A 26,837-nucleotide genomic window follows, 5' to 3' on the forward strand; every position below is an offset into this window, starting at 1 on the left:
AAAGGAACCAAATCAACTAAAGTACTATTAAGTGCCTATTCACTGTGTTGTTTGATATGCTGCTTCACGCATGTGGTGTCTGCAGCCGAAAGCCATTCACACATTCACATTAGCGGTATGTCTCTAATTATCATTCTTTTGTCTGTTCTGCACATTTACGTCTGTCTGGCACTCTGTTTTACACCCATATTTGCAGAGGCATCAAAGTCATCATAAATTACAAACACAGATGGTATCCGGTGCATATTATGGTCGCGCATAGCGCATTAGAGCAGTAGCGTCATGAAAGCAGAATCTAAACATAACAAAATTACACACTATCTACAATACTTAACCAGGGCTCTACAGTGTGAAAATCTCACTCGCATTTGTGAGTAACAATGTCGTAATTAAAGTTTTTTGTTTATTAGATTCTCATAAAGGTGATCAGTCAAGAATGGTGTTCTTTGGTGCTGCCTGTAAGGTTAACAACCCTCTACGGTCATGTTGAAGAAAGAATCGCCATTGGCTAGTACATTTTTGTATTTTCTCGCCAGAATTTTGACAACATGTATGCGTAATGCAACTGAAAAAGATATTAAGCAAACCGAGAAAGGCAGCTCTTCATTTATATGAATTCACTGCGTGAATGAACCCACAACAACCACCGACATTTGCCATTGCATGTCGTTAAATTAAAGTGAAACATAGTTAACATATACTTGAGAGTTTGGCACGAGCCTCTGTAGACGGCGCACACATCAGAACGCTTGAGAAGCGGTTAATCTTCAAGCGCTCTCCAGAGAGCTGCTCTGCGTGATGTCCACAGTGCGGTTCTTCGACACTACACAACTCAATCACTGGAGAGTGAAATGTTAATATTTCCTAGCCAGTGGCTAATAACGGACAAATTTTAGTAGCATAGTGCAAAATTTACTCGCATATGCAAGTGATTTACTCGCTATGCAGAGGGCTGATTAACTTAAAAAAATAACTAGAAAAAGTTTAGGTTTAGGCAGGGCTCAATGCTAAGGATTGATTCTCCTGGCCCAGATTTTTTATTAATATTTAGTTTTTAAGAAAATTTCCCCCAAAATTATATCACACTTATAGTTTGCAAGATAGCTGTAAATTACAGCTTTTTGCCTTATGCAACCCCATATAAGCACTTTACAGACATTAACTCATAAATAAATGATATAACCTCAGCTGTCCTGCCATTTACACATGTTTTTCTGCGAGTTCAGTCGAGCAGAGGATGGGTTTTTGGTCACCCGTTTAGTCATGTTACGTCCAATAGAAAGAAACTATTGATTTCTTGTGTCCCTAGTAAGGACGAGCTCGGATAGTCGACATTCGGTTAACTGCTCGACGCACCACTATTCGAAAACCAAAATCACTATTTGGTTATTCTACACGTGCAATAGAGGTCTTCAACCCGACCCAAACTCAAGTCAGATTTTCAAGTATAGGGCGAGTTAAGGGTTGTTCAAATATGCTTATCTGTGCATCTGCGCTGTTTTTCTATATTCTGTTGATACGCTGGTGGGGCATCCTTAACTGTTGTGCTGTTTTTTCTTTCATTGGCTCACACAAAATCGCCACATTTTTATAAAGGAATAAATCACCTGAAAATGAAAATCCTCATCATTCACTCACCCTCATGCCATCCCAGATTCTTTCATCTGCTGTACTCAAATGAAGGTTTTTAGAAGAATATTTCAGCTCTGTAGGTCCATATAATGCAAGTGAATGGGTGCCAACATTTTTAAACACCAAAAAGCACACGTCAGCATAAAAGTATTCCATAAGACTCCAGTGGTTAAATCCATATTTTCAGAAGCGTTATGATATGTGTGCGTGATTAATATTTAAGTCCTTTTTTACTATAAATTCTCCTCCCTGCTCAGTCCACTTTAACTTTCACATTCTTCTTCACATTCTCTGTGTTTTTGGCAATTCACATTCTTCATGCATATGAATATACTGGGCAGGGAGAAGAATTTCTTGCAAAAAAGGACTTAAAAATTGGTCTGTTTCTCACCCACACCTATCATATCACTTCTGAAAACATGGATTTAAACACTGAAGTTGTATGTAGGGGTGCACCGATCAATCGGCCACTGATCTAAATCAGCCGATTTTCGTCTTAATCCATGATCGGCCGATCGTGCCTAGATTCAGGGGCGATCTTTTTTGCAGCAAGCATACACTGCTACTCTAATAAATGAGCGCTTGCTCAGCCTTTAGTGTGGCCACTGGAGGGTGAGTTGGTGCAATTCTAAGCATTCACCGATTTAAACTTTCAGACATGCTGTAATTTAGATGAATATGCAAATTTTTTATGTGTAAGAATTACACATGTAAGAATATTAAGCTGGCAATTTTATAGAGTCAATACAGTAGTTATTCTGACTGGCTTCAAAGTGAGCACGGAGAGGATAAAGAGACTGCTAACGGGCATAAAAATGAATTAAACAACAAATAAGCATGCAAATACAAATCTCAGTATACGGGACAATCAGACGGTGTGTGGAGCGTCAGAGACTGTTTGAGCAATCCTGAGCGCTATTAGTTTCTCCTCCTTCAACATGAGCGCTCTCAGTGTCCATCAAACAAGCGTGTTCTCCAGGCGCTCTCAATATCTCAGTCAGTCAACACAGCGCTATTCCTAATTTAATTGAGGATCCCAATTTTATTCAGAATGATGTTGGTCAAAATGCCACCAATAACAGATATAACTCTTTAACCTTCAATAACGGCACTGCGTCTTCACGCATTTGCTTAATAATTAGTCAAAAGACAGTAATAATAATAACGCCAAAGACAAATCAGAAATACTAATGATTCCTCACAGGAGCTGTTTTGGAGTTAGTAATTGACCATATTCTTATTTTTGAATGTATCTCTGCTGTGTGTGATGCCCTTGTGGTTTTTACTGGTTGCCAGTATCACATGACCTTGACCCATTCAAGAAATTGACAACAGAACTATTCATAACTGCAATTCACAATGAATGTACTTTTACAGTGTGGGGCATAAACATAACTGCAGACTATAACTTGCATAAGTGTGGCTAAGGGCACTTTAAAAAATATTATCGTTATCGGCCGATCTTAGTGTTAAAAAACAAACGGCCTCAAATTTCCTGATCGGTCCACCACTAGTTGTATGGATTACTTTTATGATGCCTTTGTATGTATTTTGGATCGCCAATAATTTGGCACCAATTCACTTGCATTGTATGATCTACAGAGCTGATATGTTCTTCTAAAAATCATAATTTGTGTTCTGTAGAAGAAAGAAAGTCATACATACAATTTGACAAGTAATTATAAAATTATTTTAAAAAAGTATGACGAAACACCTGCTTTGTTTCATTTGATGCACTGCATTGTGCAGAGCTGCTATCTGAAGTAGTTCAGGAAGCATAGAGGACTTCATGTGATTGACTGTTAGACCATTAAACACGTGTCTATGTTTTTATAATAATTTCCAGATTATTGATTTTATCCAAAAGTTTTAGTGCTTTATAACCTGTTAGACAGTGTTTTTCCATTTTGCTCTTAAGTGCATATTTACATACAATAATTAGACAAGTTCAGTGCCATTTGATATTAAGATTTGAAAATCTATTTATTATACTATTAAGACTCACTGCGCACTTTATTGGCTGCTATCTTGAGTAGTGTTTGAGGAAATTCTATTGCAATAAACATTCTTTATTCCCGCTTCCCAATGAAAAAAACGATTCTTGTGAAACCTCAAGGTTAACCAAATGTTAAAAACGGTAACCGTGCACATCCCTAGTTCCTAGGTGTGGATTACTACTCATCACCAATAAGTTAAAACAAAACAATTTGGGAATTTCCTGCACTGTGAAAATGGAATGTGAGGGAATAATTGAAACACTGCATAAGATGTGCAATCCCACTCCGAACTTAATGAAGTGGGTTTTTCCCCCCAGCAATTTTTAACACATTGTAATAAATGCGGCAAAGACACGTGCAACAGATATAGGACAGTTCTTGGAGAGCGCACTCTGTATCAGCACATTCTTGTGTGCTCACGCGACTCAATATATTCATGTTTGCAAACAGTGTACAGCTGCTCAGCTGATTTTAACTTCTTTTTAGCTCTTGGCGAAAAATGAAGAACTTTCCCATGAGTATATCGGAGCCTTTAAGTTGAAAACACTCCGACTTGTGGCTTTTGAGGAACCATTTCCCATTACTTGGTGCTTCTGTCTTGAACTGTTTATATATAATTGCTAAAAATTAGATTTTTACTTCTGGAATTTCACTGTAGCACTCTATTCTCTTGCTCCGTAAGGACATTTGGTTAAGCAACATATTCTCCCCCAAAAAATTATTGAATCATGCAGCTTATTCAGTATAAAGCCACCATTACAAAACAGAACAAGCCATATTTGAATCACAGGCCCTTTCTCTCTATTGAGAGTGGAGAAAAATATCACTATAGCCACTGTGTTGAGCCGAGAAAAATTGCATGATAGTGTATGTGGTTTACTTTGACTGGAAAATAATAAATAACTGTGTGCATGCTTTTATTAATATCAACTGACTTTTAATAAGGTGTTGCCGTTTTATGTAATGGGTTTATGGACATCAACATCATGTGGAACATTCAGATCACATGAGGATATAAATCATGCTTGACTCTTCATTTTTCGTCTTTTATCTTAAGATAAAGATCTTGCTTTCTAGAGTACCCTCAGTGTACTTGTTATAGCTGTGTTTAACATCTTCCATTATATTTTAATGAAGAAATCTCTGGGAAGCTTCTTTGTGGAAATGGTTTGATCATAAAATCATAAAACTATAAGATACAGTGTTGATCAGTCAAAACGAGAGGCCTTCATGGTTCATCTTTGAAGGCCATCATCTAAAAGAGGCATTTCTGATTGTCTAAAGGACTTTGAGGGATATACTACATGATCCTGTGTAGTCGCTCTTGTGTGTTGGGACAGACATAATCGTTGACATTGTGGGGCATCAGTCGAGAACTGGTTCTCGATACAGATATTTGATTATTTAGAACAATGTCTGGCAATACCGTTAATTTGATGGTTCTGCTTTATTATGCAACCATGTCAAATCACTGGTAATGAATTACACAAATTTGACTTTTGTTGAGTTGAATTACAACATTTTTGAAGTACACAACTGCATTACTTTCATCATGTTCAAAATGTGGCGAAATCTGCTGTTGTTTTACACGTACTTGTAAGACTTTAATCAGTGTAATTACTAACCGTTTGTTCATTTAACAATAGGTCTGTTGAAAAACTAAGTGAGCTGCCTCACTGTCTCCTTTTGCATAGACAGCTGTCTTCTACAGCAGCATCCAAACTGAAATACAGCCTCTTAAGAGAGCAATTTGGAATGCTCTACATAGGCAGCAACTCTATGCACTATTAAAATAGCGCTATTCAAGTGCAGTGCGCGGAACACTCGACACCCAACTGATTTCAAATTAGGTGGCGACAGTAGGGCTGGGGAAAATGTAAACAAATTTTTTATTGCCAATCAGCGTAAAAATTTTTTACGATACACGATTATATCAAAGACACCCCGAAGGTCGTGAATTTTTTGCTTTATTGATTTTGCTTAAAAAAACAATTTACTGAAACACGAAATATATTTCTAAAGTCAAATTGCACTTTAAAGTAAATGAAAAAGCAATAAAATTACAAAGTAACTACCAAAATAACTATCATCACGCAAGCATCCGTCAACGACAACAGGTGGAAAATTACTAATAGCCTAAAGATGATAATAATCGAATTAAACAATACTGATAACTGCTTTGTGTTCCAAAAATAATGCTGCCAAATGAGTGTTCTTATTGAATTTGTGTTTGTATTGTGTTTTGATAATACAGTTAATACTGCCTAAAGAACAAGAATATAACAAAATTTTAGGTTTAGAGTCTGATCGACCTAATCGCCTAGCACTAAAAGACAGGATACTTTAATAGGTATAAATGTACCTAGCGAACACATTTTGTGTGTAAATATCAGTTTTCTACTTAAAAAATAATAAATAAAAATAATAATATTCTCTATACTTTTCAGTTTTGAATGGATTCTCAAGCTCATTCTGGGATTGCATACTCGGGAAAGGATTCATAAGATGATCCCTTACAATTTGGCCAAAATAAGGAATCTTAGGGGGCATGATGCCTTAAAATAGCATTGACCTCACAGAACCAACATGCTGGTAAATATGTGATTTTGGAACTGTGTTTTATCAAAATTAATCATTGAGAAAAACATTCAAATGTGTTCACAAAATAGTATAGTAGCTTTTTTTCAGTAGATAGTAGAGCGCTTTATTAGTACTCAAAAGTACTATAACAATTGTAAATTATTACAATTATAATTTACAATCGTTAATATTCCCTATGATTCCCATCACTAGGCACATCTGCTTCTAGGTTGTAGCCTCCACAGAGGATCTTTGAAGTGGAGGTTAGAACTAATCTCCACAGCCTATCCTTACATGGAAGTAATGTTGAGAGGACATGTCATATTAATGGTGTAACATGGCTGTGTCTCACTATGGCCATTCTTGGAGAGCAGAGTGAGATACATGCTCTGCCTCCGCAAATTCAGGATATCAGAAGCACTGCTCCAAAACCTATAGAGCTGCCTATATAGGCAGCATTTTAATGCATCATAGGCATGCTCCCAATGCAAAGTCTGTTCGGTACGGTACAGTAGGCAACAAAATGATACTGCCTTATGATATACAGTACCTCGCAAAATTCAGAGGCAGCATAACGTGTATTCCTCACAGATTCTACTTTAATCGCAATGCAAAGAGCTCAGCGGAAAAGAAAACATCAACATTGTTCATTGGTGAACAGATTTGGAAAAAATGCTGATTATAAATTAACCCAGGCTATTGTATTCATTACTGAAAAGCACTAATACAACATAACATGCTGTATTAAAATTTAAATGGACTATTTTATATGTGTGCTGTTTTTTTTGTACTCTTTAGTAGTATAGCCCTGTTAGCACTAAATCAGCAGTGATAAGTTTACATGCACACCAATATGCTGTGTACTCCCAAAAAAAAAAGCTTATTAAGATCATACCATTTGAATCATGTTGGAGTACATTTAAAAGTTGAAAAAATGTAATCGTTAAAATTTGATAAAAATCTATATTTTATTTATTTGCCATTTCGCCCAGCCCTAATCATAGCCATTCAAAAAATAATAGTTCTGACTCTTCATTTTGTTTGGATGAGCCACATCCGAAGCCATAAAATGACTATAAATCACTGATCTTTAATATAAATAAAATCAAGAATGGACTAGAGCTGATTTACAGTAAAATGCACTGCCTATGCCTTGTGTATATGTACTGTATGTGTGTGACAATCAAAAGACTGATTATTATTTACAGTTGAAGTCAGAAGTTTACATACATCTTGGCCAAATACATTTAAACTTTATGATTTAATCATAGAAATCATTCCCTGTCGTAGGTCAGTTAAGATCACTACTTTATTTTAAGAATGTGAAATGTCAGAATAATAGTAGAGAATTATTTATTTCAGCTTTTATTTCTTTCATCACATTCCCTGTGTGTCAGAAGTTTACATGCACTTTGTTAGAATTTGGCAGCATTGCCTTTATATTGTTTAACTTGGGTCAAACGTTTTGTGTAGCCTTCCACAAGCTTCTCACAAAAAGTGGCTGGTATTTTGGCGCATTCCTCCAGACAGAACTAGTGTAACGGAGTCAGGTTTGTATGACTCCATGCTCGCACACGCCGTTTCAGTTCTGCCCACAAATTTTCTTTGTGATGGCCACTCCATTACCTTAACTTTGTTGTTCTTAAGCCATTTTGCCACAACTTTGGAGGTATTCAATTTTAGTTTCATTAGACCAGAGGAAAAATCTCCAAAAAGTAAAATCTTTGTCCCCATGTGCACTTGCGAACTGTAGTCAGGCTTTTTTATGGCAGTTTTGGAGCATTGGCTTCTTCCTTGCTGTGCAGCCTTTCTGGTTGATGAAACAATCGTGATATTTATCGTGGAAAAAAAATACAAATAAATCGATGAGAAGCTTTTAACGAATTTTCGATATTTAGTGTGTGTTGCTAAAAACTTTAATAGTTTGGCTTTCTCAGGCTTAGTTTCCACTGGCACGGAAGAAATCCGCTCAAAGACGCTCCGAACGCTTGCTCCACATTGCTGTCAATCCTACAATCTGGCTTTCATAGGAATGAATTGAAAACACTCTCTCTGCTTTGCTTACAACGTGCCAGTGGAAACATAGGGTCAGATTGGATGAGCTTGTTAATGTTAGCTGCTTTACTAACGATTAGGCTACGTCGGACAACGGATTGATTCCATTCGCACTGCAAGACTTAACAACAACGGTTGCGCCCTCTCATCATCTCTAGTGAAAAGTGCGACAGAACAACAGTGCTGTGTACACCAGCTCTGATCTTTCTGCACTGTAATCTTGAATATTTTTCTCTAGCACCAAACACGCATCATTAATGCCCTGTCCTGCTCCGCACACGTTGCCTCTTTTCCCTGCATGTGTGTAGACATGAGGCGCCGCACAAGTTAACGTGGTTTGAAATAATGTACAAATCGATATCTGTTCAAATTTGGTGAAATTAATCAGATGTCATCATCTCTGGAATGGATGACAAGACAATAAAATTCCTCACTTTAATTAAAATATGAAAATGTTCCATTCAGACGTTTTCTAAATGTTCTCTCTAGGGATAACCCTGAACCCCCATACAGCATTAATCCACAGTCACAAGGGCTTCTATGCCCCCATTCTTTGGCTAGGCAGCAAGCTACATGAAGAGTGTCAACTCCAATAAAATAAATAAATAATGACTAACCAATTTCTTGCCAGTTCTTTGTGACAAAGTAAACCTATTTATGATTATATTTTAATGTCTGTTGATGAATCGTGATTAATCACAGGAAACTGTGTGATTAATTAGTTTCAAACTTTAAACCGATTCACAGCCCTACCTATATTAATGAGGTAAGTTCTGCCATTGCTCAACAACTCTGAACAAATTAACTCCACATCACATTGTTCCTAACAACATCCTTTGATAAGTTCTTCCTCATCTTGACTTGTTTGAGACATGTCCCGCTCTGTCTTTTCACATTACGCCAAGTTTCTTCATTACTCATATGTAAATAATGAAAATCAGTCCTGCCCACTCATAAATGTGTAAATATAAGTGGTATAAAAGGAATACCAAGTATTCAGCCATACTCATAAGCAAGAAACACTACTTCCTATAATGAGCATGGTATACACCCTAAAGCTGGAACAATAGCACTGAATTGCATGCCCCACTGACCTTAGGCAGTTTGATGGCTGGTTCACGGCACTCCTCCTCTTCCTCGCTGTCTGATTCACCGCTCTGCACAGAATTGTGGGAGGCCAGGGCCAACGCGGCCTCCTTCTGCTGCCAGTCCAGCACGCAATGCCGTACATTACAGTAGACGTTGAATGCAGAGGGGTTGCTGTGGAGTTTGATGTCAGGCACAGGGAAGGCCCCATCCAGACTATCTGTCTGTAAAACATTAGACGTTAAAAGTTAGGTAGGAAGAACATTTGTGATAACAGACAGTAGGCTATAATGCATGTATTACAACAGACCTTAGGGAAGAAGGTTATTGATTTTCCTATGGGATGTAGGTTTATATCCACAACATGAAATATATATAGGACCAAGGCAAAGTTACACCACACCTCCATTATCATTGGGACTGGATGATATTGAGGAGCATGCAAGACTAACAGCACTAAGGGTTTTTCTGGGACAAAAATGGTCTTCGGTGGTGACTGACATCTATGGGCATTCACATGCTCAAAGTTGGTTTATATAAATAATTGCATTTAATTACTACAGAACATAATTTCTTAATTGCAATTCATGTTTATATTTAGATAAGAGTTTTTTTACACCATCTAAATATCTGGAACCTTTTGAATTCAACGCATAATTTTTTAACTTCAAGGTACAATGTGAAATCAAACTAAACTTTTAGTAAGTGTTATCATGTGTATTTTAAAAACCTTTATTGTGCCGCATGTCAACTAAATCCAGCAGGCGGATCCCTTCTGCAAGAATATCAATATTATTATTGAGAATATCAATAATTTTGTTTCGGCGGCCCGAAATTGTGCATTGGGCGGTTGGCGAATTTTTTTTTATATAATGCGTTTATTAATGTGTTTATTTTAAATAACCATAAGATAATTTTTTTTTTAATTGGGTGAAAAACAATTTACAAATGAAAGTACTTAATTTCATTTAATTATTGTATCTTTTTATTTCAACCTGTTGGATGCAACCCAAAAGATTATTATTCACAATAAAAATAGGCCTGTATCAGTCTAAAAACAGCTTCAATTTATCTCACACTTAAATCAGAAAGAAAAACAGTAACAGTAATATAATACACAAATTGTGATTCATAATACATTTTGAATTAAGAACTAATTGATCCCTAGCCTATAACTATACCCACAACTATTGGTTGCTGGTTCAGGTTGGCTGGATCAGAGATTTCTGCTTCTGTATAAACTCTTACGTTGCTATGTGCTTGACTTTGTAAACTAATTTTGGGACTGTAGTGTCAGTTGGGTACGCTGGTCATGATGTTGAAACTTCCGGCTTAAGTATATGCACATCTGACCATCTGTTCCTGGCATCTCCCTCTGTCTCTGGCATGCACATAAGCGCCACTGTGTTTCCTTGGTTTAAATTGAACTCCGAAGCGATTCTGAATTTTTGAGAATGGATTCAGAAATGTTAGAAAAAGAATCGCAATGCATCTGAGAATTTATATTTTCTCCCACCCCTTATCCACAAACACACATCATATTAATGTGGCAAGCAGCGTTATTGCTTGGCGACCATAAACAAAGTAGTGTGAACTAATTTCTGCTTTGCGTTGTGCTTAACAACACCCCATAAAAACAGAGTAATGCACTCTGTATTTTTGCATTGTTCTATGCTCCTTCTTCACTCTCATAAATAACAAAGCAGTCCTGCACATTGAAAGCCATGCAAATATCTCTACTGCGGTACAAACCAGCTCTACCGGTTGACATATCTATGGTTGCATGGTATATACCATCATATACTGCTGAGCCCTTCGATGCATCTTATTTTCTGTTGTCCTATTTATCAATCTATCTCCTGACAGACTTAACTGATCCATTTGTCTTTGTATTTGTCTATCTGGCCATAAAGAAGGATGATGTAATGAAGGGAAGGTCATTCATTTTTAAGCGGACACCAAGCAGAAATCTATTCCCCTGTGTTTGGCACAGTGACATCAGCCTCCCCGGCCACTGAAGTCAATAGGTGACCACACATATATGAGTCATGGCTAGCAGCTAAGTGGATTTTCAGACTGAATCATCCTCAGGCAGTGGTGCAGGACAGCTGTGGACATTTTGGTTAAGGTGGTGTTCTCACCTACCAAGAGATTTGGCCATGCACCAACTCCCACCTATTTTCATGTAAATGGCTAAAATATAGGCTAGTGGGACGCCTGCATTAGAAAGAAGCCATGAACAGAGTAGAAAAGATGAGAATGTGGCACAAAAAGTCACTTTCTCCCTCTTTGCAGGCAACGGAGCTACTGTGCTCAATAAAGAGGATTTAAACTGCGGTTCTTTCCAAGACTCTATTGTGAATACTGTTGCCAGGTCACTTACAGTAGAGATGTGAGGTACCCAGAGAGGAAAAACAATATTTTTTGAAGATCATGATATGGATACAACTATGTGTCTGCTCTCATTTCCAAATTAACATGTATAAAATCAGCAATGAGACATACATTTGCTCCAAGGTAAATAAAAGCTAAAAACGACAAATTTATGTATTAATTCAGGTCACAGAAGAGGCAAAAGTAAATGAGAGTTCACAGTACCATATTGTTTGTTGTAGAGATATTATGAGCAGTTCTGTTCATTGCTCACTTACTCTAGACCAGTGGTTCTCAAACTTTTTTAATGAATGCCCCCCTACTTCATTAGCCTAAGTTGTGCCTCCACCTGTGTATTGACGCCACTAAGCTAGATACTTCAGATGTGTCGCTGGACTTCAAATTCAGACGAACCATGGTACAATTGCATACCAACCCATATAATTGAGAACCAACTGATTTACTCCAAGTCTAGATAAACATTTTAATTCAAAGAGAAACGTAATAATAGATTTGATTATTATGACTGATATACACCCCCCATTTCTAACCTAAAGCCCCCCTCTCTACTAATTTGCTCTGAACGCCCCCTGAAGGGGGAGAAATCAGGTATGAAATCACTATTAAATTACACTTTTTTTTTCTTTTCAAGTAACTGTGATATTCGTTTGAAAAAAAAAAACTCAGCAATCTCCCATTCATTCCTATGGGAAATTCTGCAAAGCTTGTCAGAGTGAGAACCGGATAGGGGTAAAGCTCAGCAAAAGATAAATTAAATGCTTTAAAATGAAATGATCCCCTCCCCCTAATACCACCTGACTAGCAACAGCAGGTAGCAAATCATGGTTCACGGTTGTAAACTAAAATCAAAAAGGCAATCGGCCATATTGTTATTGTTTTTTTTAAAAGGAAAAGCTCTTCATTATTTCCCAATATTTCCCAATTTCCTCAGGCCATTTATAGGGGTCTTTAAGCCAACACCACCCATTATGTAATCACTACACCTGTTCCATGCACACCAATATGCTGATTACTCCCAAAAATCAGCTTATTTAAAAAATCTGACAAAGCAAGAAATCCGCATCTATGTGAGATTTGAAATAAGCATGTTATTCTCAGCTTTTGATGTGAAACCATGAAGAGGCTTGCGCACAACACGTGTTGACATTGGATAAGCTGGTAAGAAAACAGATAAAGGTGTTTATATGCAACGCAAAATCAGCATAATGGGCAAAAATAGACATACCTGTGTCGATCAGTTCATGCCTTCTATGCCCTTACACCATTAAACGAACGTAGTTTAATTAGTTAACATGACCTCACACGTTGTCAGCTTATTAAGCATAATAGGTGTAAGAGCGTGCATGGAAACACGCTAAATGACACTTCTGAGGGTCTATAAGCCATTCTCAGAAAATGTGACATCTTTACACAAACCACAATAAAGCTGTTTAAGAGCCAGCAGCAGGCATGAAAAAATATGATCAATTTGTTTGGGTGGCAAATAACATTTGATGGAGATGCCTTTCAATGACTCTGTCTCAGCAAAAGGGTTACAATAATGCATTGCTTTGGGGAATTATCAACCATAGCATGTAGGCAACACAACGTGTAAATACATCGACGAGTAAATTAAACTATCACTTGTCAGCTATTAAATTCCAAAAATTGTTGTCTTATGGTTGTGACAAGTGATTCTATACATAAACCATATTGGGGCCTGCAGGATGTATTTTGCATGTGAAAAGCCAATCAGTTTTATTTACCGTCAGACAAAAATCCATCTTAACATGCAGACGGAAAATTACTTGACTACAAATGAAGACATAAAAACAACTATAAATGTAAAAATAATAATTATAATGATGATGATAATAATCACTGAAATATAAATCATGGTTCGAGGTGTTTTTGTATTATTTTATGTTTTAATCACAGACGTAAAGGCTGCAGAGTTGTGGTCACAATGAACTGCTCTGTGGAAATAAAGTGAACTGAACTCAAAACACCTCCTAAGCTGAGATGTCTGAGGTCATTTACAGCAATCTCAAAGACAATGCTGTTCTTGCAACAAAACAAATTCAGAAGACAAAGAAAGTGTGAGTACCTTTTACATGCGTGTGTTCCACGAGACAGCACGCCTCCAGAAAAACAGCGTGTCATACATGCACATATACAGCTTTTCTGTCATCTGTTCTTAATAATATAATAAAGTGTGTCTGTGTCTCTATGGGAAAATTATTTGTAATATTAATTCGATGATAATAATAATAATATATAGCCTAAAATAATAATTATTTATCACATTAATTGGAAAACCAAATATCGTCTTGACATGGTCAAAGGCATCAGCTATTGGCGATCACTCTGACCACCAACGATCCCTGAGATCATCGTCTGTCAGCACAACCCTAATGTGCATTTCTCTCTATAACTTAACAAATATTCAGATAGTCTACTTGCTGGTTTTTCCGACACATACGGTTTAGTATTTTCTGTAATGTAGAACAGTGTTAGCAATGTTACTTATAACATTCTTTCTCAGCCCTGGAACTCAAACCATTTTCTGATGCCCCCCAAAAATATATATATATTGAAGTAATTAAATGAATATCATAAACGTGCAACAACTAGTCGATTAATGGCTTAAACTAACGACTACTAGGAAAATCTTTGGTTGGGGTCAGCCCTAAATGTAATGTAATATGATAGCTATTCAGGTTGGTTGGGATTCAACAACAACAGTGTAAATGCAAAATGGACAAAGACTAAATTGGACCAAAAAGAGAGACATATATTTTAAATATTTTGAAATATTATTATAAAATATAATTTTTAATGTCATTCATAAGTTTTTAAAGCTTTATTGGAAATCATATAAAAGTTAAATATGAATATATGAACGACTTCTTAAGGTTTGTGAAGCACACATACACCTAAGACAAAAGTATGACAATCTATATGATAATTAATAGTCAGAATTGTGAAAGCTCTAAAACAGACAATTAATCGTCATAATCGCAATAATTTGTTTGACAATAAATCCTCGACCAAATTTCATAATCATGACAGCCCTACTGGGTGACATATTGACAATTTATTTGCAAAGGCTTTGTTGCCGGTATAAATGTAAACAACGTTTAAATACCATGATGATTTTTAATGTGCTTTCAATCTGATACCTAGATCGATATCGGCTCCGATACTGACGTTTTAAACGGATCGGATATCAGTCTGACGAGCCCGATCCAAATCCGATATTGTGTGTTAGTCACGTTAGTTACTGTCAAGCTCCAAAAATGACATACAAGAACCATAAAAACACAATTAAAGGAGTTCATATGACTTGTGCATTTTATTTAAAGCCACCTGATGACATGTGATAGCTCTGTGAATCACAAAAGGCTGTGTTTAATAAGTAAATATATAGTATGCACAGTGCCAGCGCGTTAGTGAGCGCTCTGCTGACACAAACTTACGCACAGGCTGGTGATGCATTTTACCAGAATTTGAATAATAAGCAATTTAAACTACTGTGAACACACATTTCAAGTATGTATTCAAGACAAGCCCACCCTCCTGGAGAAACTCCACCCATACGTTTGTGAGCAAACAAAGACAATGAGTTCTTTTTAAGGCTGTGGCACAGAAAGAGAGAAATATAAGTGTGCTCCTTTTCCTAAACTAGCAGTGTTTTAGTGTGGAGGATTATTACGGCATTTTCCCTTCTCCACTATCTGCAATCACATTATTTTCTCTTACCCCAGCCTGTGAAGCACTCACATCCACTAGGGAAAACGAGTGCATGGGAAAGGATATCCAAACACAATCAGACATTACCCCTGCACATGCTTTGGGGAATGGGAAGACAATGCACAATTTCCAAAATAAGACATTCTGGGTCTAAGCCTATTTTCTGAGCATTGTTAAACGCAGCAGACACTGTGAGAAAAAACCTTGCTGCCTGGCACACCATTGGTGCTCAGTGCAGGAGATGGAGGAAGCTGTTGCTGTGGAAACATCCAACACATGGGTCACCAAGCAACAGCCAATCGTGACCCCACCACTCCCGAAATCTCCACCATGCGTGTGAGTGTTTACTGGCAACTTCAACTCTGATGACTAAAATCAGATTCCTCGCATAAAATGTACAAGTTGAATTTAGAATATGATAAGAATTTATCATATCGTGATTGCAATGTGATCAATGAGTGTGTTTACATGCACAACAATACGCTGACAAAGTTTTTTCCAAAAATCCGGCAATGTAAGAAAACCGCAAGCATGGGATTTGAAATTATCGGATGAGTCTCTTGTTTTTACTTCCAATTGTAAACAGACATAAACACACCACCAATGGATATTGAATAAGCCAGTAAGAATGGTGGTAAAAAAAGCAGTAGTCTTTATTTGTACATGGTAGATTTTGCTGCAATAACATGATGAAAAAGTAGATCTCATTCCATAGAACCATGAGCATCCCAGCTGTTAATGGTGGCAATGGAGGCTTTTCTTTATTTGACCACCATACGTGACATTAAATAATTATCATATGACAATAGCCTCCTCCCCTACCCAGTGCAGTTTACATTTCTGTCGCAGAGAATTGAGTCGATTGCATAAGGACACTATTAGGGGCATCGGTCATAATAGAAAAAATTTGACATGTTACTTGAGCATGTAACGGAGCACAATTGAGATATATTACTATTATAATATATTATTATTATTTGTTGTATTATCTGAATTCTTTAAAGTCCAGATACAAAAGAACAACTTATTTTCTATTGATGACTTATACTGGAATTACTGTTCATTTTGCTGCTACATTATCCAGTATACTAGTAAAAGTTTTTCTTAATAAGCTACATTTATTTATTATTGAAATAATTTGTAGTTAGAGGTTTGTCTTTCATTACATATTAAAGAGTATCCTCAACTAGTTCCATACAATAATGTAAAGGTATTCTAAACTGATACAGCAAAAAAAAAACAACTCTGGTATCTGATCGGGATCAGTATCGGCCGATACTGAGATTTCTGATATCGGAATCGGAAGAGAAAAGTTGTATCGGTGCATCCCCATTATTTTGTAAAAATAACAAAATAAATAAGGGGAACATGCCCTCGGACCACCCAAGACAGTCTGAGGTCCACCCACCACATTCTCAAAAAAAAATGGTAAACACTGTAATCTTTGTGTGCCAATTGGTTTTAGCATAAATTGTTTAAAAACAGTTTATGACCTTTCCCCAAAAAAAGCTTATTAAGCATAATCAATGTAAGATAGCACATGTAAACATGCTCAGTGTCAAATAATGTGACCTTTTGAAATAAGTCCACAACAAAAACAATAACCCCAGATAGCACACGTACAACTCAGAGATGTCTGTTTTAGATAGTTTCATCTGGAAAGCATCGCAATCTAATTAACATCTGCTAAACATCTTAAAAATATCAGACTTACAAACATTCTAAATCAAAAACATCTCAAAAACGTCTGCTGAATGTCTTATTGACATCCGAAAGGAAACAACTTAGACTCATTGCGGATGACCAAACAACCTGAAAAATACAGATGTCTTCCAGATGTAACAAATCACAGAAATCAAAAAGACATCTGGGTAATGTACGTGTACTAAGAGGGAATGTGTTGGCTATAAAAAAAGCTATAAACAAGCTATCTGAATGGAATTCTGCACAATGCAACTGTGCTATGTTGCTCTCTAGTGACATTTGTGGTTGAAACTTAGCATTGCAAGCAATTTGCAGAAGAACACTTTACAAGGTATCATGTAACATACAGGTCAGGATTAACTATAACCTGGTTTGAAAAAATTGCAGTAACCACAAAAACCACACAAAGATAAAGTAACTGTGTTGATAGTGTACTATGAAGTTACAGCTTTTCAACTGTTGTGAAGGGCAACATCTCTTTGGCAGTGAATCTACTTCATCTGTGCATTCTCTCCATCATGGGCTACTGGTCGATTATTTTATTGTCCGGGTAAATACATCACCTATTTTGGGTTGTTGCGGGTTTAATGTTGGTGTTTTAATACCTTTCATCCCAGGACTCAGTTTAGCTGCTTCAGAAGGGTAATGACTTTGAATGTGTGTGAATACATTTGTTTTGATCTTTCATAGTGCTGGCAATATGCATGAAACATGTTCACAATATTTTTATTAAAAGAAAAAAAGAAATCACAATATCCAATTACATCATCAAGCCCCCAGCTGAGAGATCTGTGAATATTCTTGCTTCAGTGATTTTGCGTTAAAAATTAAATTAATGTATTTAAAAAAATTAAAAGCCTGAACCAAAGACATTGAAATTGCACTTCAAAAGAGCTATTAAAATAACGAAGTGGTCAAAAAAAGAAAATCATATACACTCACCTAAAGGATTATTAGGAACACCTGTTCAATTTCTCATTAATGCAATTATCTAATCAACCAATCACATGTCAGTTGCTTCAATGCATTTAGGGGTGTGGTCCTGGTCAAGACAATCTCCTGAACTCTAAACTGAATGTCAGAATGGGAAAGAAAGGTGATTTAAGCAATTTTGAGCGTGGCATGGTTGTTGGTGCCAGACGGGCCGGTCTGAGTATTTCACAATCTGCTCAGTTACTGGGATTTTCACGCACAACCATTTCTAGGGTTTACAAAGAATGGTGTGAAAAGGGAAAAACATCCAGTATGCGGCGGTCCTGTGGGCGAAAATGCCTTGTTGATGCTAGAGGTCAGAGGAGAATGGGCCGACTGATTCAAGCTGATAGAAGAGCAACTTTGCCTGAAATAACCACTCGTTACAACCGAGGTATGCAGCAAAGCATTTGTGAAGCCACAACACGCACAACCTTGAGGCGGATGGGCTACAACAGCAGAAGACCCCACCGGGTACCACTCATCTCCACTACAAATAGGAAAAAGAGGCTACAATTTGCAAGAGCTCACCAAAATTGGACAGTTGAAGACTGGAAAAATGTTGCCTGGTCTGATGAGTCTCGATTTCTGTTGAGACATTCAGATGGTAGAGTCAGAATTTGGCGTAAACAGAATGAGAACATGGATCCATCATGCCTTGTTACCACTGTGCAGGCTGGTGGTGGTGGTGGTGTAATGGTGTGGGGGATGTTTTCTTGGCACACTTTAGGCCCCTTAGTGCCAATTGGGCATCGTTTAAATGCCACGGCCTACCTGAGCATTGTTTCTGACCATGTCCATCCCTTTATGGCCACCATGTACCCATCCTCTTATGGCTACTTCCAGCAGGATAATGCACCATGTCACAAAGCTCGAATCATTTCAAAATGGTTTCTTGAACATGACAATGAGTTCACTGTACTAAAATGGCCCCCACAGTCACCAGATCTCAACCCAATAGAGCATCTTTGGGATGTGGTGGAACGGGAGCTTCGTGCCCTGGATGTGCATCCCACAAATCTCCATCAACTGCAAGATGCTATCCTATCAATATGGGCCAACATTTCTAAAGAATGCTTTCAGCACCTTGTTGAATCAATGCCACGTAGAATTAAGGCAGTTCTGAAGGCGAAAGGGGGTCAAACACAGTATTAGTATGGTGTTCCTAATAATCCTTTAGGTGAGTGTATAACCACATTTCCATTAACATGACAACAGGCGGAAAACTACTACTATATATTACGATCTAAAAACAATTATAAATGTAAACATAATAATAATGATAATAATCACTGAAATATAAATCATGGTTCAAGGGGAACGTGTTTTAGTATTATTTTATGATTTAATCACAGATGTACAAGCTATATTATAAAGTGACCCTACAGATTTGCGCTCACAACTGTGGAAATAAAGTGAACTGAACTCGGAGCACCTCCTGAGCTGAGATGGTCTGAGGTCAGGGCTCAATGCTCAATGCTAAGGATTTTTTGTATTGGCCCGATTGGGCCTGTGCTTCAGATTTTCACTGGCCCCAGCAGTGGAGGAGATTATGTGTTTTCAGTCACCCGTTTAGCCATGCTGTCATGCAACTTTTGGCCATGTGTAGTTTTTTCACACACAGGATCAAAGATTTAGTCACTGAGTTAAAGATTTGATAATTGGCTGAATGTAAACGTATGAATCCCTGAGACAACAGACTTGTTACTAAATTGGTTGTGACTGTATAATATACAGTAGGTAGATATGTCTAATCTATGAATTATGATGAATGTGGATATAAACATAAAATTAGTCAACCCAAACAAGACCGACACTGACTGATATACAAAGCACAAAAACAAAAATACCTGTATGGTTCAGAAATGAGACATGTAACAGGTGTTTTATGGGGATGAAATGAAGTAGAAAAATATTCATCTTCACCCTGCAGCTGAACAGCTCGGATAATAATAGCCATAGTGATCTTTCTTCTTTCAATATCAAATGGAATTATCATTTCGAATTAATGTTTACATTTTGAAATATTACCTAATTAAATGTATACTTAGATTTTGGATATTGAGCAGCTCGTGATTTCCAGACACGTGTATAATCAGGGTTTAACAAAGTTTATTACGTCTCATTATCCGCTTCATCTCTAGAGGCGAATTAATGTAATTTTTTTACAGTGGGAATAAAACTAGTGCTCTGTCCCTTTACGAGAGCACATGCACGTTAAACAATCTACTCTGCACCGAGAGAGATGATGATGATGATGACATATGCATGGAGAGACATGGATTTTCAGTCCTATAGAAAGAAAATGTGGATTTTTTGTGTTCCAATTTGTGGATTACTACTTTTCGATGTAAAAAATAAAAATGTGGGGATTTTGCGCACTATGAACATGGAACATGCGGGGACAAGCCTATTTAAAATGTTGTGCAAAACGTGTTTTTTTTCCTGCTATTTTATTCTCATTGGTAATAGCTGCTGCTAAGACACTTGGAAAAGAGTGAGGATAGTGCTAGGAGAGTGCGCTCAGTGTTTGCACGCTCTTATGTGTGCACGTAACTGTGCCTTGGTGCGTCCAGTATATTATGCTCTCGTGCATCTTTGCGAGCTAAATATCGCACTTGCTCGTCGGTTACAATACTTTGTTTGCTCAGTGTAAAGTTTGTGCTCTCTCGCTTGTTGTTTGCTTGCACTAATGTTATAAATGCAGCACTGGCCCGATTGGGCAAGTGACAGTTCTAGCAACTGGCCTGAATCTCTCACACTGGCCCCTGGCCATAGGGCAGTCCTTATTGTCGAGCCCTGCTGAGGTCATTTACAGCATTCTCATAGGAGATACTATTCTTGCAAAAACATTTCAGAAGAATTTTCAAAGAAAGAGTGAGAACAGGGGCTCAGGTGGTAGAGCGGGTTGTCCACTTGGGTGAATTATTCCTTTAACAACATCATGCAAGACTGTAATGGCAAGATTTATGTGAAAGAAGCACTTTCATTGTTGCCCAGCACTGGCAAAGGCAAAAACGAAAGTGAAATTGCACTATCGAGTATGGTTTTTACTAATCAAATATTTAAAGCTGAACGAGTACTTGATAATGTATTACTCATGCCCATCCCTACATTAAACTGGTTGTTTATAAATCATACAGCCAACTTTTTAGTGTGTGCATGGAGAGTATCCAAAAACAGATCTTACCTTTGTTCTTGTTTTCACTTTTGATTTGACTTTTTGCCACCTTTTTAGCTTCTTCTTACTCAAAGCTTTCTTTCCCCTAGAAAAGATGGCACACGTTAGATTAGGTTCTGCAGCGTCAGTAATCAGTCATCACAAATGAATACAAGGCTTATCTAGGTAATATGAGGGCTTGAATAATGAATATTTTGGAAGACTTTGTCAAGTAATCACAATGTCAAAACCAAAATCCAATCTAAATCCAATATAACAAGATCCAAAAAACAATACACACACATCCTAATAGGTACAGTACATTATTGGTCAACCAATATGGGTTTTTCAATGGCCAATGCCGACACCGATATCTAGAGAGCAGGGTGACAGACATAACAGTGATGTAGTATCATGATAGCGCATTGGATGCACTAAGAATTGTGTTTGTGTACAATTTTACTGTAATATTTTACATATGCAGAATGCATGTTTATTAATGATTGAGAAAGCTGTCGATTAGAAACTACCACTACTGTTCATCAGTCAAATGGGCATGCTATTGGCTAAATTATCAGCATCTTGGTGCAGACCTCAGTGCATTTGATATCCGAATTACATCACACCAAGAAACCCAGCCTCTAGGTACAGCACATGCAGCTGTCCCATTAATGTGTGTTTTAACATCCATATTTAATAAGCAGAGCAGCCAAACCCCCAAAGAGTAGCGCCATGTTAACAACTCTCAATAAACAAACAAAATGTTGGTCTTTTTACACCCATTTCAATTTGTTCAAGTGCTGTTTAATGAGACTATTTATGAGAACAATGCTTGTAAACAGTCCACTGTATACTAAAAGATGTATCTAGCGTCTCTTGCACAAGGAAAGCTCTCTTGCTGCGAAGTCAACAGAGGCCAATCATAGTTTCATTTTCGACAAGAAGGTCATCTGACTCTGATATTATGTAGAACCTTTTGTAGGAATTGTGTTAAAGTGCACTAGGGCTTGAACAGAGCAATAGTATAAACAATGGACCAACAGTAGCTGATTATATTCGGTGAAAAGTGGACGTAAAGAGGCTTCTTGTGATGAAGAGCCTGAAGGTTGGGAGGGGTGTGCTAAGGCTCAGCGCACTTTGCATGCTTTTAACGCTGCTGGCGTCATAAGTGGATGGCGTAAATAAGTCTACAACAGCACTCCGACCTAAAACGCCTAGCATAATATTTATACTACGTATAAACTACGTTATACTACGTATATATACATATATATACATATATACATATATATACATATATATATATATATATATATCGAGTGAAACAATTACGACCAGTTCAATAAGATTACCAATAATACGCTGCTGTGGTGGAGACTCCTGAGAGAAACACGTCAGTGACTGTGCGCGTGGATCTGACTACAGCAGGGTGACGTAAGGCAAAACAGAGCCAAGCCCACTTCCCCTAAACGAGACCCATATACTATAATACTGCATCACACGTCAGAACATTTCACTGGTCAGAATACCATCTTAGATCTACACATACATGAGGACATTTCTGCAATGGCTGCGTCCTTCTTCCTCCAAGCATAACACATCCATAAAACCAATGGTAGCAGTACTGTTTGCATTCACTTGTAAGTCAGCTGACCATAATAAATGGATAAATTAAATCATGATATACCTCTAATAACAAACGAATTCAGCCGTGACATGACATCCTATTACAACAACTATATTTACAAGTCAACCCAGCTTTTTAACGGTTATAGCATTAAGATAGCATGTTTCAAAACAGACCTGTTTAACTGTGACAGCACCTATAGGCGCGTTTAAATGTGCATATATCCAAATAAACACACATAGAGCTGCTCTGCTGTCCTGAATGACATGAAACGAGTGTAATCGCTTCGCCAGCTAATGTGATCTCGCTAAGGAAGTTAGCAGCATGCTGTTTGAACCCAATGGGTCGACACTGAGATTTGTTTACAAACACATCCAGACCATTTGTACGGTTTCTCATACCGAACCGTTAAAAGAGACCCACCTTCCGACGTTCAGCCCCTGCTCTTTGTCGCTGATCGCGGTGGTGTAAATCCTCCGGTACCTCTCCGCCAGCGCTCGCCCGGAGAGAAGAAGCTGGTAGCGGCTCCGACAATCCGAGCGAACCCCGACAACGGGACAGGAGCCCATGGCTGACCTGGTCGATGCCAAATCGTTTCCAGCTCCGGGGATGACCCTGACGCCCAGCCCCATGGAGTGGGATGCGGAGGACGACAGTATCCCACTGCCACCGGCGCCCGCTGCCGCAGCAGCACACATCATCGTTTAGGAGAACAACGCATATATTAGATTACAATGTCGATGAGCAGGGCTAAAAGTCCCAAACACATCCCATAAAGCCGCTCTGCAAAAACACGAGGACGCTTGGTAAATTACATCCGTATAACTCCGATTAATTCGGGGCATGCGATGCGACGACGCTTACGATTAGCCGCTCTGCTGCAACAGCGAAACACACGTCCCTTCCTTTCCCTTCCCCGGATCAAAATTCAACCTTTATTCCCGCGATTGCAAGCGATCCAGCCGCACCGCGCTTTCAAGTCCGGTTGCATAAAGTGAAAAGTGTCACATGCGCGAGCTGACGTCCGTGCTTTGCGCTTGTCTCCGGTGTTTTTCTTGAGTCTGTAAAGACAGCACACCTAGAAGCGCTGCCATCTTAGCTTCATCATCCTTCCCTGTTCATGTCGCTGACTGTCAAGCATGCTGGGATACATTCCCATCCACAGCATACGCGGATTGTGGCTCACGATCTAGTGCGTGGACTACCTAGAGAGCATGTTGGGGCATCGCACAACATTGTGAATGATGCAAAACGCTGTCTAGCTAGTGAGCACACTAGGTTTTGATGCACGGACATTGTAGTAATAGAGAGGCCGTGTATAACGCCTCAGATGCAGGTTTAGATGCACTTTAACAGTAGTGTCTTCTTTCAAAACCATTTGAATTTACAGCACGGTTATAAAAACCAAATCGATGCTATTTCTTTGTTTACATTCTCCTTACAAGGACATGATGAATCTGAATCTGATAACTGTACATTAATTGTATATACGGTTATGACATGGTTTGAGCTATGAATGTCTGGCATCTGTAATATTTTATATTATTATGTGGTTATTGCATACGTCTCGGGCTTGTACCAATATGTGTTTCTATGGATTTCATTATGGCAGGCCTGCACTGTCACCAACTGTGACATAACATAATTATTTTTTCTCAAGTCAAGTCAAGTGGTATTTATTGATGTGGTATAGGTTTGACACTGAAAAACTAAATCTAACTACATTAGAACCAATGATGTAACCAAATATTCAAGATTGGAGAAGTTAAAAGTAAAAATTTAAGAACCCGTTACAAGGGGTCTGTGTAGCTCAGCTAATATTGACGATGACTACCCCTAGAGTTGCAAGTTCGAATCCAGGTTGTGCTGAGTGACTCTAGCCAGGTATCCTAAGCAACCAAATTGGCCCGGTTGCTAGGGAGGGTAGAATCACATGGGGTAACCTCCTCGTGGTCCCGGTTCTCGCTCTCAATGGGGCATGTGGTAAGTTGTGCTTGGATCGCGGAGAGTAGCATGAGCCTCCACATCCTGGGAGTCTACACTGTGTCATGCACAATAATCTGTGTTATAAATTGTGCGGATTGACTGTCTCCGAAGCGGAGGCAACTGAGACTTGTCCTCTGCCACCCTGATTGAGGTGAGTGACCACACCACCACAAGGACCTACTAAGTAGTGGGAATTGGGCATTCCAAGTTGGGAGAAAAGTGGATAAAATATTTTTAAAATAGAACCTGTAACAAGGGCGTAGGTTTGGTTTGAAAGTGGGTAGGGACGGAGCAAGGATAATATAAAAAAAAATGTGTATTAAGAAAATGTGAGAAAGTCAGTATGCTAATAAAGGAAAAAATAACATTATTACCTCATACAATAAGCCTCATTTCTTATTTCTCTGCCCCACAATATTAAATGTTATCCTTTTTATTTTTTTTAAGAGTTTTTAAAGAACAAACTAATTATGAACTGACCACTAGGGCTGCACGGTTAGGAGGAAAAATGTGAAATGTGATAAACTTGGATAATGTGACAGCGATATGAGATGTGATAAACCTTAGATTAATGGGTCTAAATCAAATGTTATCTTTTTCAAGAAGATTTACTTTGAGAAAATTACATCCAAGTGACATGAAGCGACATTCTGTCATATGTATTATCCAGATTTTAAAAAATGGAAATCTAAAAAGGTAAATTAACAATTTACATGGGCAAAATTGACAAATTATGGCGAAAATAGAGGATTGTACATTTTCTCCACTTTCTGCTTTCCAACTCCCCTCACTCAAACATAATCTTTTCTCATATTGCTTATTTATATATACTTGCAGGCCTCCTGAACAAAGTAAGCAGGCTTAGCCTACATCTGATGAACTTTTTGATCACAAATGCCTAATTTTATTGACAAAACATTATTTTCGATCTATCCCGATGTTCTTCTCTAATGTACAAAATAAAACATTTATTGGGAGTTATAGGTTACTAGCATTTTAAAATCCTGCACCTACTACACAGTCATTAAAGTTTTATGGCGTCTTCCACAAGAGTGTGCTTACCGGCCAAAAAAGCAGAATCCTCCATAGTGCTGCACACAAAACAAAGAATATTTTTTTACTTAGACAGGAATCATTTGTCCTGATAAGTATGTTTGTTTAAATCTATGAATTTAAAGGATTTAATATAAAATACCAATGGTAATCCACCCCATGTAATCTCAGAAAACAATTTTAAAAAATCTTACAAATGCACGACAACACCGTTTATGCAGTGCTTCAGAAGAAGTCAATAGTTTACACATTAATAATTATACCGAGGACCTTTATTAGTTGTTAAAATGAAAATAAAAACAAAGTATAAAGTTAAAGTATTTTCTGCTTGGTAAACTTGCCCAAATGTTGATTTTCTGAAATTTGATAGGGATACGTCCCCATCATCCCTACCTAAATCTACGCCTATGATCTATAATTGGAAAACCCATACTGAACAACCACAAATCTGAATATTGGGGAGGATGTGCTTCCCCCATAGTGGTTGTGGCCTTGAGAAACTAATCCCTGATAGCACGCATACATCACCAAGATGCCATTTTGATGTGTGTGTTTACGTAACAGGAGCTAGCTGGTCTGTGATAGCTGTAAGGTAAGAGTTTTTTTCTCATCTTTTAACATTTGTAATTTTTTTTAATGTTTAACACACAACCCAGATAGCACATGTACATCTCAGAGATGTCTGTTTTAGATCTTTTCATCTGGAAAGCATGGCAATCTAATTAACATCTGCCAAACATCTTAAAAATATCAGATTTACAAACATTCTAAATCAAAAACGTCTCAAACTGTCTGCTGAATGTTTTATCGACTTCTGAGAGGAAACGACTTATAGAAGTATTGCAGATGACCAAACAAC

General features: G+C 37.8%; 1 protein-coding gene across 1 annotated transcript in view; it reads right to left on the reverse strand.

Annotated features, from left to right (window-relative positions):
* LOC127659315 (E3 ubiquitin-protein ligase MYCBP2-like) overlaps nt 1–24,049 on the reverse strand; it is a 171,533-nt gene extending 147,484 nt beyond the window's left edge. The window contains 3 exon segments of the mRNA XM_052149082.1: nt 9,359–9,574; nt 21,343–21,418; nt 23,363–24,049. Of these exon segments, the coding sequence (XP_052005042.1) occupies nt 9,359–9,574; nt 21,343–21,418; nt 23,363–23,640 (570 nt within the window). The 5' untranslated portion in view covers nt 23,641–24,049.
* Nucleotides 24,050–26,837: the final 2,788 nt, after the last annotated feature.

The sequence above is a fragment of the Xyrauchen texanus genome, chromosome 18 (assembly GCF_025860055.1).
Source record: "Xyrauchen texanus isolate HMW12.3.18 chromosome 18, RBS_HiC_50CHRs, whole genome shotgun sequence".
NCBI lineage: Eukaryota > Metazoa > Chordata > Actinopteri > Cypriniformes > Catostomidae > Xyrauchen > Xyrauchen texanus.